Source organism: Mus caroli, unplaced genomic scaffold, assembly GCF_978045245.1.
Source record: "Mus caroli unplaced genomic scaffold, Mus_caroli_1 scaffold_19, whole genome shotgun sequence".
Lineage (NCBI taxonomy): Eukaryota > Metazoa > Chordata > Mammalia > Rodentia > Muridae > Mus > Mus caroli.
The window spans coordinates 78,805,329-78,817,905 of NW_028227274.1; the positions used below are offsets into that span (position 1 = coordinate 78,805,329).

At 50.3% G+C, this 12,577-nt stretch overlaps 1 protein-coding gene across 6 annotated transcripts in view; it reads right to left on the minus strand.

The window, feature by feature from the left end:
- Nfatc1 (nuclear factor of activated T cells 1) overlaps positions 1-12,577 on the minus strand; it is a 106,455-nt gene that overhangs the window by 40,115 nt on the left and 53,763 nt on the right. For 5 of the 6 annotated variants that reach the window (XR_015046086.1, XM_029471871.2, XM_029471870.2 and 2 more), the window contains exons 7-8: positions 7,293-7,348; positions 3,457-3,589 (exon numbers count right to left, since the gene is read on the minus strand). Coding sequence is in view for 5 of the 6 variants with exons in the window: in XM_029471871.2 (XP_029327731.1) it covers positions 3,457-3,589; positions 7,293-7,348 (189 nt within the window). In the remaining variant the exon portion in view is untranslated. Of the gene's footprint in view, positions 1-851; positions 3,590-7,292; positions 7,349-12,577 lie in introns of those variants that run through there. The other variant, XM_085833655.1, reaches the window with a different exon arrangement.

The following is a 12,577-nucleotide window of genomic DNA, read 5'->3' on the forward strand; positions in this document are numbered from 1 at the left end:
TCTCTTTTTAGGGAGTAAAGCAAAGTTAGTGTCAAATGAGAGTCTCGGGAAGCCCGGGAGGCCCTCCCTGGCTGGGTCTGGGCAGTCTGAAGTCTCTTCTCAGTCGGCAGGTGCTTTTAGCATCTGTGTCTGATGACTATCCCAGAGACCTGCAGAGCCCGCTGCAGGCTTTCCAATACGTTGTGCAAGATCTGCTCAGGAGTCTCAGGACAAGAGTCACTCCCACCTTCACAGTCCTGTCCTGGCTGGGATGGCCGGTGTGTGTGTGTGTGTGTGTGTGTGGGACTCCTAACTAGCTAAACAGTTTCAGACAAAGTGACAGGCTCTCAGAATCCTATAGTTTACGGTGACTTGTCCCCTCACTGTACAGAAGCACTGACTTTAAGGTGTGCTGCCCAGCCCCCACAGCTCAGTGAAGAAGACAGTACAGTCTCTTTTCAGGGAGTAAAGCTAAGTTACTGGCAGACAAGAGTCTTGGGAAGCCCAGGAGTTTCCTTCAAGTGGAGACTTTCCCTGTTAGGCACACACGAGTAGGAGGGAAGGAGGCCAAGCTACCTTTCCAGGGTCACCACAGACCATGCACCAAAGACATCAGTACCCCCCCCCACCCCGCCCAGAACCCAAGGGTCCCAGTCACTTGCTCTATTTCCTTGCTACCTGATTGCTGTCACAGTTAACTGAGAATAAGGAAGAAGGATGGCTCAAGGTGGGTGTCAACCAGGTGAGTAATCTGCTGTAGAGGTATCGGGAGACAGCGAAGGTGACAAAGGAACGCACAAAGCCGGCATCCCCCTGCCTTATATGCAGCAGAATACCTTGGACACTTTGACTTCCAACCCCCTGAAACTCAAAGGGCCTGGGACAAGGGGCAGTTTTGTGCAAGAGCGGGGACCCTTTCACAAGGGTAAGGGAGAGGAGGAATCTGATGCAGCCCCCTTGAGACATCCTCACACCTAAGTCTGAAGGAAAACTAAATAAGTCTTGATTTTATGTATCTACAGATAAAAATGAATTTCACAGGGAGGGTTTAAAAGGATTTATTCCTACTTTCTCAAACACAGCATATTTGATGACCATAAGAACCAGTGTCCATGTTGGTCACAGATACGTGAAATACTAGTATACATGAAACTCAATAATACAGAAAGGCTCAGGGGGAGACTTGGAACTTCACAGCCAGTGTCCAAGGAGAAAAACTGAAGGATCATGGAGTCAGGTTAATTAAGAGCTACTCATGTGCCCTGGAGAGTTTCTAGGATTCAAATGCAGCAATATGAGACCAGGAGAGCTATGAACACAGGCATCCATTCATCAGCATCGATGTTCTCAGAGATACACCCCAGAGCAACAGATGCCATGGAGCACAGAGGGGGAGCACCAGACAGAACACGGAACACAGGAGCTGGGGTTCTCCATCTGTGTGTTTATTTATTTAAACAACAACAACAACAGCACATGTCGGTAGCCAGCCAGGAAACAGGCAATGAGTAATGCTAGCATTCAACCCTACTGTGGCCAAGGTCTCTCTGAAGGAGCTCACAGTCTAATGGTGTGGAAATACGGTTGGTCCCGGAGACCACAATGGTGGTGGGCAGCCATCTTGGAGTTATGGGGGGGGGGGGCGAGAATCGGGGTAGCAGGATGAAAGGGCTGAAGAGGGGTCTGGAGCAAATGGGTGAAGCCAGAAGGGCCAAGGAAGGAAGACCTGAGCCACACATAAGGATGGTTTGCAGCTGGGAGTTTCCAGCAGGAGGCTATGCGGACTGTGGGAGGCAGACTGGTGCAGAGCAAATGACTGTGGAGCCGCTGGCATGCTTGGATGCTGCATCACCGAGGAAGGGCAGTGTGGGAGGCAGAGGTACACTCAGCCACCAGAGCCTGGGGCTCACGGGACGCCTGCTCCGCAGACCCCTCTGACACGGGGCTCTTTAAGAATACTGAGCACCGGACGAAACCTTCATCACAGACTCAAATGTGCATCGAACAAGGGGAAGTTACTCTTACGATGCTTCCACCTTGTTTTAGAAAATGTTTTTTTTTTTCTTTATAACGTTTAGACCTTTCAAAAATCTTAGATCAACCATGCTTAAAGTATAGGTAGGACACAATCATTGCACTTTCAAAAAATAAAATAAAATAAAAGACCAAATATTTGGTGTTTTGTAAGAGAGAGTGTACATTATTTCACGAAAGGAAGAGGCCTGTGAAATAATCTGAAGAGCAGAGGCGGGATGGGGGATGGGCCGCTGTTCTGGGGTCAGCCACAGCACTGACAGTTGCTGCCCTTACACTGATGTCCTTGTTTGAGAATGCAACCAAGCTATTGTCCTCATTTTTAAAGGGCATTTCTAGGGGTTTCCTGATAAGACAATTGGTTTCAGAATTTTAATACCAATTAAATTTAGAAAATGTTTGTTTTTGTACTGTCTAAACTGTTCCAAATGCCTTTACACTTCAAAAAAAAAAAAAAAAAAAACAATAACAACAACCCAAAAACAAAAACAAAAAACCTTGAAACCTTAAAAAACAAAAAACAAACAAAACAACAACAACAAAACCACCTTGATTTTACTAAGATAGCAATATGGCTGCTTTCATGGCTAGTATTTATTGTATAACTTCCCTCTTAAATTACATGACTATCTTAAGTTTTTAGAGGAAAAAAAAGTAGCAATTTAAAAACGTGGTCCACATAGCCTAGCTTACTCAAAATACAATAGGACTCATGATAACAACTGACTCTGCTCTCTGTTTATACATCCTGCTGCAGGAGAATGGCCTGCACCACACAGGAAACCCTGGACGCCTGGGACACACACCTTTCTAGAAGCTGTGGGGGGGGGGAGCAGTTAAAAATGGTATTTTCGTAAATAAAACACCCTAGAAAGTTGAAAAGGAGAGCCGATCACTTCTGAATGGAAGAAGCCATTCCCTAAATGAGTAAATTCGAGCAGAAGAGCTTCTATCTGAAAGTCTCACGTCACCAGGGGACAGCATTATTCAGTGGAGACACACCGCACGCTGTGTAGAAGCGTCACCATGAGGACAACATCATGTATGTTCCCCAGTGACCACGGCAGGCTTATTTTCGAAGCTACTTACAAAACTGCGTGAACAAATACTTTCTTCTAACCCAAAGACTCACAGAGGTTAGATATACCCCCCAGACCGCATCAGCCCCTGAGCGCAGCAGAGCTGCTTGGCCCGCTGCTGTGTTTGCAAAAGGCGAGCAAATGATGACCCCAGCATGCACCAGTCACAGGAAAACACACCCAGGCTTCGCTTTTCTTTGAGGGGGTGGGCGACTTGGTCTTGTGAATAGGCTATCACGAGGTGTGAAGAGGCTACAGGTTATTGTTTTGTTTTTACAACAACATCCTCTTATAGCCTCGGCTGCTCAGTAAAAGCCTCCTCTCCGCTCACTCTCAGAGCTTAAGGTTAGAAAGACAGAGTTACCATTGGCAGGAAGGTACGTGAAATGCTGGTACTGGCTTCTCTTCCGTTTCCCGTTGCAGACATAGAAACTGACTTGGACCGGGCTGGTTATTCTCTGGTTGCGGAAAGGTGGTATCTCAACCACCAGGGAATTCTGGTGGTAAAACAGCAAAGAGGGAACAGTCAGGACTCTTACAGACCAGGAACGCTTTGTCCAGACATCACTGTCAACTCAGACGGCTGTCTATGGCCACTGAGAGGGCCTCTGATGGTGACTTTTGTGTGTGACCTACTCACGTGTTTGACTGTGACTTGGCCGGAGGTAGTGTGCAGTGGCTCCTCAGGGAAGCGGCACCCTCATTTCTCACATAGCTAGAGGCTGGGAGACCCTTGTGGTCGAACTAATGCAAGAAGAGAGACCCTTATGGGCATCTCTCAGAGAGCAGAGCTGCCTCGATGCTATTGGTTCAGCTGACTTCAAGGCCTACTCCTGCCCCAGTATCTAAAGCCCAGTGACCTTTAGACAAAAGGCTGCATTCTGCCTACTTATAGCAGGCACTTCGTGGTTACACATGGTGGAATTCCTTGTGGACACTGTCCAGAGTGGCACTGTGACAATGATCACGGAGTTCCATCAGAATCCTTAATTTCCTCATAGTGAAGGCAGAGCAGAGCTCAGCCCAGGGCCGTGGAACAGTTGAGAACACCTAGGTGGCTGCTGTTTTCTTTCCTGTTTTTAAACAGAAATATGCAAGTTTCTTTTTCTTTTTTGTTTTGTTTGTTACATGTTCTTTCAAGGGCAAACAAGAATGCAAGCCATGAATACTTGGAACTGAGTGGGAACACCCAAGTTGGGGGGATTAGTCCTGGGGGTGCCGGGCCCCATGGTGCAGCCGCCTGGAGCGAGGGAGGTCAGTACTTCTGAGTGCTACACCTGATTTCTGCTGGGGATTTCAGATCCATAAGTTTCTTCATTCTGTTTCTTTCCTCGTGTGATTTTAGTCTAACAGGCCAGGGGAAATGTGTCAGAAAAATCCATGGTATCATTTCTTTTGTTAAAGTAATTAACCATACATAGCTTGTTATAATGGTAGTAAATCGATGGCAGCAAACTTTATTGAGTTATGTTAATAATAAAACCTCAGCGTTAGAAACAGAAACCAGAAGAACTTCAGCTCCAGCCTCTTTTTATCAGAGAGAGAACCTGGCACTGACAGCCCTTGGATGCCAGCCCCAGGGCAGGACCGGCTAGGATACCCTCTGGGCTCCATCTCCTTGGGCTCCATCAATCTGAGGAAGCTGTTGCACCTACCTTCACTTCCTTTGGAAGAGATGGGTGGAGGAGGGGCAGGTAAAGGGTGGGTAATGGAGCCTATAGCATGCTTGCCTATGCTACGTGCCCACCTTTGCAGGAAGCAGCCCCAAACTGTGGCCACTCAGGCCTGGGTTGTGCCCAGCTTTTAGTGGTCTGGCTGTGAAGTCGGAGTTCAGTCAGGTGAAGGGAAAGAGGCTACCCCATGGTGGTCTCTAGGACACTGAAGGGGACTGCAAATATCACTGCTACCTGCGCATAGCCGGCACCCAATGGTAGCAGCTACTACCGAGTCTAAAAGAGATGGCTCTTCAGAAGGAAGAGGGGAGAAGACACAGGAACATCTTGTTGATGCTTAGGTTGAAGGGAAAAAATCTCTAGGTCCGTGGAAGGAACGCAGAAAGGACCAAAGGGATAGGCCATCCCTGGCTTGTTTGCTTATCCCAAATGACCAAAGAGGGTCACATCTTGATACGGACACAAGTCAACGCACTTCAACACTATGCACAGACAGATCCTATTACAAGCTTGCCTCCTCCTTCCCCAGGAGCTCTCAAAACCAGGAAGGAAGCTGGAGGAAGTGGGCCCTGAGATCGAGTGTTGGGAGCTTCTCAATGTTGTCAGAGACTGTAAAGGCTGCAGCCAGCACAAGCCTGAGGAAACCCACCGTCTTAAGTGGGGGCCATGCATAAGCACATACACAACAGAAATCCATCTTTAAAATATCTATAAATGCAATGTGTGTGCAGGTATGTTTCTGTGTGTGTGTGTGTGCGCGTGCGCGCGCATGTGTGTATGTGCCACTGCCTTCAATATTTCCTTAAGGACAACTTGGATGAAGTCAAGAGACAAGACTGAGGTAGAGAAGGATCTCTTCAGTGGGAGGGAGGGAGCCAGGTCCTGTGGGTGAATGTTTAACATTTCATCTTCATGAACAGGTATCACTGGCCAGAGAGGACCTTTCCCCTGAGAAGTACTTGGAAAGGTTTCTTGAGAGTGGCTCAATGCCTGAGAGGAACCGAAGCAGGGTAGGATTTTTTTTTCTCCCATCATCATTGACTCAGCTAGAAGACAAGGAGGCAGCCTGTGCCTGCTGCAACTGAAGCAGACACCCTGGTGACTGCTCTGCTGATGGGAGCCATGACTGCCTGTCCACTCTGTGGACCCCATTACCAGCATGCCTCATTTATGTGATTCTTGCTGCCTGCCCAGTGTTCACAGAAAAAGTCCTTTTCTCATATGCCCAAGGCAGAGGCAGGCAGATTTCTGAGTTCGAGGCCAGCCTGGTCTACAGAGTGAGTTCCAGGACAGCCATGGCTATACAGAGAAACCCTATCTCGAAAAACCAAAAAACAAACAAACAAACAAAACAAAACAAAAACAAAAACAAAACCCCCAAAAAAGCTCTCTCATTCATTTAAATCCCACTTCCATACACTGGGAGCACACAAATGGCTCCTCATGCCCTGTGGTCACAAGCATGCTGCCCAGACTATTGGGAAGAAGTCTGTGCAATGAGCTACAGAGTTAGGGAGGGTTTTGGGTGTCTTCAAAAACCTACTCACTGCATTTTGTTATGCTCTTCTGAGACTCGACTGAATTCACACAGGACTCAGCGATAGTTTTCTGATTTGTTTAGCCATCCACGGCTTAGTGTCCAATTAAAAGACACTGTTGGGGTAGGGACTATAGCTCAGTGGTAGAGCATTTGCCCGGCATGCGTGGTCCTTAGTTCAACTTCCAGTACTGCAAAAGCCGAGCAAGCAAGGGAGGAAACCGGAGGGATGGTGAAGACAGACTGCAGTCAGCCAAGGGGACCCTGACTCCATGCGGTCTCCAATAGCAGCCACTTTAGATGATGAGACCACACCAACAGTCAGAAACATGTCACAGCCGCAGACATGGCCAGCACAAGTATATGAGACAAGATCAGCCAATCACAACCAATAATGACCTCCCATGATGGTGAAGAGGGAACACGGGCAGGTGCGTATGTACGCGGGGGAGGGAGACAGACTAATTATGTCACCCACAGACGATGCCACACATTCACCACCGCTCCTCAGCAAACCCAACCAGCTGAGCTAAGCTATCCAGTTTGGTCAGCCCTTTCGTCCACGCCAAGTTCAAAACAAGAGTGCGAGGTAGCTGAGGCGTTCTCTGGAGAGGGTGGTGGCAAGTCGCACAGGCAGGGTGGCATGTCCAGGCAGGTGCTGGGTGCCCATGAATGAGGCTTAGAACACCAAGATCTCCCGGGGGTGGGGTAGCCACTCTATTGGGGCTACACCATTAGCGAGAGGAGACAGAACCTGGAACCTTTAAAAGGCAAAACACACCCAGAATAAAGAGGCCTCAAGCTCCCTCCAGCCTCTCTCCTCCTGCCCCTCCTTACTGCCTCCATCCTATGCTAGTGGCTCTCATTTGACCAAGGGATTTGAGCAATGCCTCTGTCTTCTTCTTTTTTTTTTTAAGCACTGTTTTATTTTAACAAACAGGAGCCCCCGTCTGGCTCCCTCGTCCCGGCTGCAGGATTCTAAGTACTTACTGGCTTGCACAGGTCTCGGTCAGTCTTTGCCTCCATCTCCCAGACGTGGTGGCCATCTGGAACAAAGGGCAGGAAGAAATCTGTCACTCGGTTTGGGGGATAGTATATCTTTAAAACGTTCCAGGTGACCCAGAAATCAAGGGTCATGGAGGGGAGAGTGGGAAGAAATGGTGAGGTCATAGGGCAGTGCTCTGCGTCCCCTAGATATCCCGCCCACACTGGATGGCATGTGCTGACCTGCTCTAGAGTACTGGCCCTGTGTACTTGGTGAAACCAAAGACGATGCCCAGTGTACCTTCTTAGGAGGGGCCCCCATAATCAAGAGTGTTTCTAATGGTCCACCCCGTGTCCAGGTTTATATTCATCTCGTCGGCCACAACACACATCAGCGAAGGTTTCGTGCACTTTAGTCTCTTCCAAGGGACAGAAAAGCAGAGAGAGGCAGGGAGACCGCACCCCCTAAAAACAACAGTACACAACATGCACCCCCCCCCAAAAAAAAAAATAACCCAGCAATGCACAACATGTACTGTGCTTTGAGCGCAGCCTGGCTCTGCCACTTGGTAAGTCCCACCAGCCTCCTATGTGTTTTGGGGGAAGTCAGAGCAAAGCCCCAGCCTCTGCCCAGAGGAAGCACTGAGGAGATAAGAGAAGCCTTTCTTTGGCTATTTCATGCCACATCAGGACCTAGAAATGCAAAACACGTGGTATTTTTAACCTTAGCCCAGTGGCTGTTTGCATGTTAAAAAAAAAAATATTAAAAGGCTCTCATAGGCACAGTGAAAGAACGTATTGTTCTCAGCTGGCGATGAGGTGTGGACCTAGTGATTAGAGGAAGGGTGTCTGCCACTCACAGGCTCTGAGTCCCCAGTCCTGGTGACAGGCTCATGACCTGGGGACAACTGGGTGGCCACTGAGTTGACGGCTATCCATCCTGGCTTTTATCTCCTCCAAAATGAAGTCAGTTCCTGAGATGAGCCGCTTTAGGCACGCGTTCAGTTTCTGCTTACACCCCATTTGTCTGTCACTAACCCTACATTACTGATAAATCAAACACCAGCTCCTTCCCTCAGCACTGGACAGGGTGGTGGGCGGAGGGTGGAGGCACGGGGTGGAAATGTGAGTCACCAGAGGCTCCAAGAGCCACCCAGCCTCACCAGGCCACACCAGCTCCCAAGACACCCCAGGCCTTGAGCAAATGCCATCAGGTGAGCCCATGAAGTGGGTCTAACTGCATCCCTATCCTTACCCCTCAGGGAAAACAACAAAATACCCCTAGAGCATTGGAACGTCAGAAACAGTGAACCCCTAGGCTCTGGTAGCTCAGGGATGACAGCCGAGAAGCGCCCTCAACCTCAGCCACATGGGCCACCTATAGCCACAAGGGTCAAACTGGAAGTACCCACATGCGGTTCTTTAACCGTGCTCTGGGTGTGTAGTCCGGCTGCACACTGTGTTAGACTTGCCCTCCACATGGGAGAGGCAGCATATTTGCACTGCTTTTAACGCAGCTTTAAAGTCTCCCAGGGCAAGGCTGCTCTCTGCCTCTCGTCCCTGAGAATCTAGTTTCTTTACCTGTACATAGCCGTGCCAACTGTAGCGCGGCCCCCGTCATCCCAAAAGTTCCTGCCAAGGCTCAGAACCATGTGGAGAAGGGAGCTGCCTGTGAGGGATGTTCCCCTGCCCCAGCAGAGTGGCTGAGAAGGGGTCACTGTGCCTTACCAAGCCACGACTGGCCAGCTCCAATCCAGCATTCCCATGCCACCACAACCAGACAAGACAGATCTCCACTCCTGTCTTCTAAATTGCACCAAGACAGATCACCCATCGGCTTCTGTTTCCCATTGAAAATATGGTCCCTTGGGGTCTCCAAGGTCTGTGCTGCCTGCAGAGAACCATCTTATCCCAGGCCAGGCATTCAAAGCACTGGTCCCATCCAGACCCAGGCCCTCCAGCTGCAGTTGTCAAATAGACGAAACAGTGACTCTGTTGCACTCTTCTCGCTCTGACAGTGGCTGAGTGGACTTCTGACTGTACACCTAGCAGGTTGCTTCTGGCAGGAGACGGGGTGGGGGTGGGTGGCAAATTACGTGGAGATAGTCCTTCATACTCCTGAGGGAATCATCAGGTATCCGCCATGAGGGGGGCCCTAGACCATTGGATGCGTCCACAGACTCCTCAGTTCAGACCCCTCTCCTGCCTGCTCAGAGGCCAGTTAACCAAGTGCTGTTCAGAACTCAGCCTCTCCCAGGCAGGGAGCCAGCGGCCATCCTAAAAGGGCCTTTGTGTCCCATCTTATCAGGAACTCCCTACGCTCCCAGTAGGAAACTGTGCTCCAGTTCAGAAGTAAAAATATTCCAAATCATTAGGGAATTCCCTGCAGTGTGAGTCATCAGAAAGGCTTCCCCACCACACCCGCCCAAGGCTTCCACACAGCCAGCCTGCAGGTCTGAAGCCGCTCCACTGGCTGCAGGACTCCGCTGCCACCACAGGCCCACAGGCCAGTCACACGCCAGGGTAGGGGCTGAGCCACTGTTTCCACACGTGGAAGCAGCTGGAGTTTATTCAGGAGTGGAGAAGGCTCCTGAGATGTGCTTCGCCTCCTCCTAGGGGTGGGGCAGGAGGCTTCCTCCTTCTAGCCCTGAGTCTGCATCCCATCAGCCTCAAGGGAGGGGCAGGTCCAGACACCCCATCAGTGTGAGGCACTGGGATGGCTGTGTTACAGGGCTACATGAACACAACAAAGGCTCTGCAGAGCTGGACTGCAGAGGGGCTCTGAGGGTCGCCAGCCTGGTGTGCATGTGGTGCCCTGGAGGCCTGCTTCTCCCAGGCAACTTTGCACCTCTCAGAAGAACCCCAAGGTAAAACAAGACTCCCCCCCCATCCATGCCCCCAGCATTTTGGGAAACAGCCTGGTGGCACTGCATAGCTGAGGACAGATTCACAGCCAGGTACATGCCAGGAGGAAGACACGGGCATGCATAGAACCTTGCCTATGAACATCCACAACACCTTCATTCATGATAGTCACAGAGAACAGAACAACCCATGCCCATCTGGCCTGGCCACACGGGGGTACTGGTCAGTCACACAGAAATGAACAGCACTGGCATCAACTAACAGGGATAAAAATGCCATTTTGTGAAAGGCACCAGAGAGCAAAGCGCCAGACACTGTCTGCCTCTACCGACAAATAGTATCCCAAGGAGGGAAATCCACAAGGTTCAGAGAGGGGACAGCGGGCATCTGGGTGCGGAAGGGAAGAGCTGGTGGCTTGCTTCTCTTGCTCTTTGTGGCTAAAATAGAATGCCCGAAGCAGGGCATGATTCAGCAACCACTCTGTCCCTGGGGAGGAGGGGGGCTGGTAGCAATGGCACCGTGTGGTAGGAGTGTGTGGAAAAGCCTCCACCGTGAGGCAGGATGCCAGAGGGTGGAGGGCCAGGCTTGCCCTTCACAACAGGTTGCTCAGCTAAGGAGCACTCTGGTCTCTTGCAGAGTGACCTGCCCCCCTTTCCTTCCCTCCTCACCCCCCCTTCTCTCTCTCTCTCTCTCTCTCTCTCTCACACACACACACACACACACACACACACCCCTACCTCATCCTTCTCCCTAGACTCCACCCAGAAAGCCCTAGCATCTCCCACATGGCCACTCTGATGAGTACTTCCAGTACTGGAACCTCAGGGCCACACCCAGCCACACCTTCACTGTGCCAGTGCTTATGGAAGAGGGACTTCTTTCATGGAGATCAAAGTATCCTGGGCACAGACCAAACAGTTGCAAAGCCACTAGAACTGCACCCTGTGAGGAATCTGTGAATACACTTCAGGAAATAGGCAGAAAGGTGCCATCCAAGGGACGGGGACTGCGACTGTCAAATGTCATCCTGAGACACTCTAGGAAGAAGAGGAACCAGACTGGCAAGGACCAGCTGCTCCTTTGTAGGGACCCTGTGTGGCTTCCATCTTGAGATGGTGAGTTTAGCTGCCCGTGAAGCCCACAGCAAGACTCGGCCTGCCAGCACCCGGATCCGAGGCAGACCTCTCCTACCTTGCAGGCCTTCAGGCCAAGCCTACTTTCTGAATGCCCAGGGTAGGTCTCTCACTGCCTTTCCAAATTTGTTTCCTTCTAAGACTTGAAGAAATGCCTTCTGTAAAAGGGATTATGGGCCCGGTCCCCAGCTTATGTCTCTCACTGGGTCAGTGATTTCTGAACCATGCAGAGCTGGGTATGTCTGTAAGTGGAACTTCAAGGGTGCGCTCTCCCCAAATCTTGCTGAGTGAGGGTGCATGGTAGCCACATGGAACCTCGCCTGACCAGGTCAGCATGGTGGTATTTTTATGCCCGTGATGAAAACTAGCATGTGTGCGCAGGGCTGATGGCGTACAGAGCCTGGGAGCAGACGCTGTCTGTTCTGGCCCACCCCAGACCATGGCCAGGGAATTGAAAGAAAGCATTTTCCTACAGCTGGTTGTGACTTCAGGGCATGTGTGCTCCTACAGCTGACCCCGAGATACCTTGGGTCATAGAGCCCGAGGCAGCTGCATCTGGGGACTTCAGAAGTTCTTGAGGACGTAGATTAGAAGATGATTCTGTGCGTACGTGGCCCAAGGCACTTAGATTATCCAAGGCAGGAGACTGACCACCAATTGGACACTGTGGGGATCTCACTCCCGTCCCCACGGGAGGTAAAGCTGGTTGTCTCTAACTGTAGAGGCCACATGGTGGAATTTCAGGAAACTTGAGGTGCCCCTGCTCAGCACTGCAAGGGGCAGGGACATTCTACAAGGGGCCACTGGATTACTTGGTCACATCACATAAGCACATATTCCTATGCAAACAGGCACATGCGCCCACACATTGATAGATGCATAGCTCATGACACATTGACATACATACACATTCACCTCTGCTCAGTTATACATAAACACACTGAGACACATACACACACACACACACCATATACACACTAATACACATGCCCCATGCAGGCAGCGATACAACTCTGTACAATACCTCCACCTGCGCCCCCACCCAAGCTGCTGAAGCGATTGATCTCTCTGTAGACTGCTTCCTAGTCATGGGACAGTATGCCCTGAAGCCTGTGGTCATGAATAGGCTCACACTTAAAAAACAAAATAAAACAAACAAACAAACAAACAAACAAACAACAAAAGCAGAAATGAGCAAAGACCGGTTAGCTATACTGCACTTGGCTGGAGACCCAGGGTTCCCGGCTATGCTATGCTATGCTATGCTATGCTATGCTATGCTATGCTATGCTC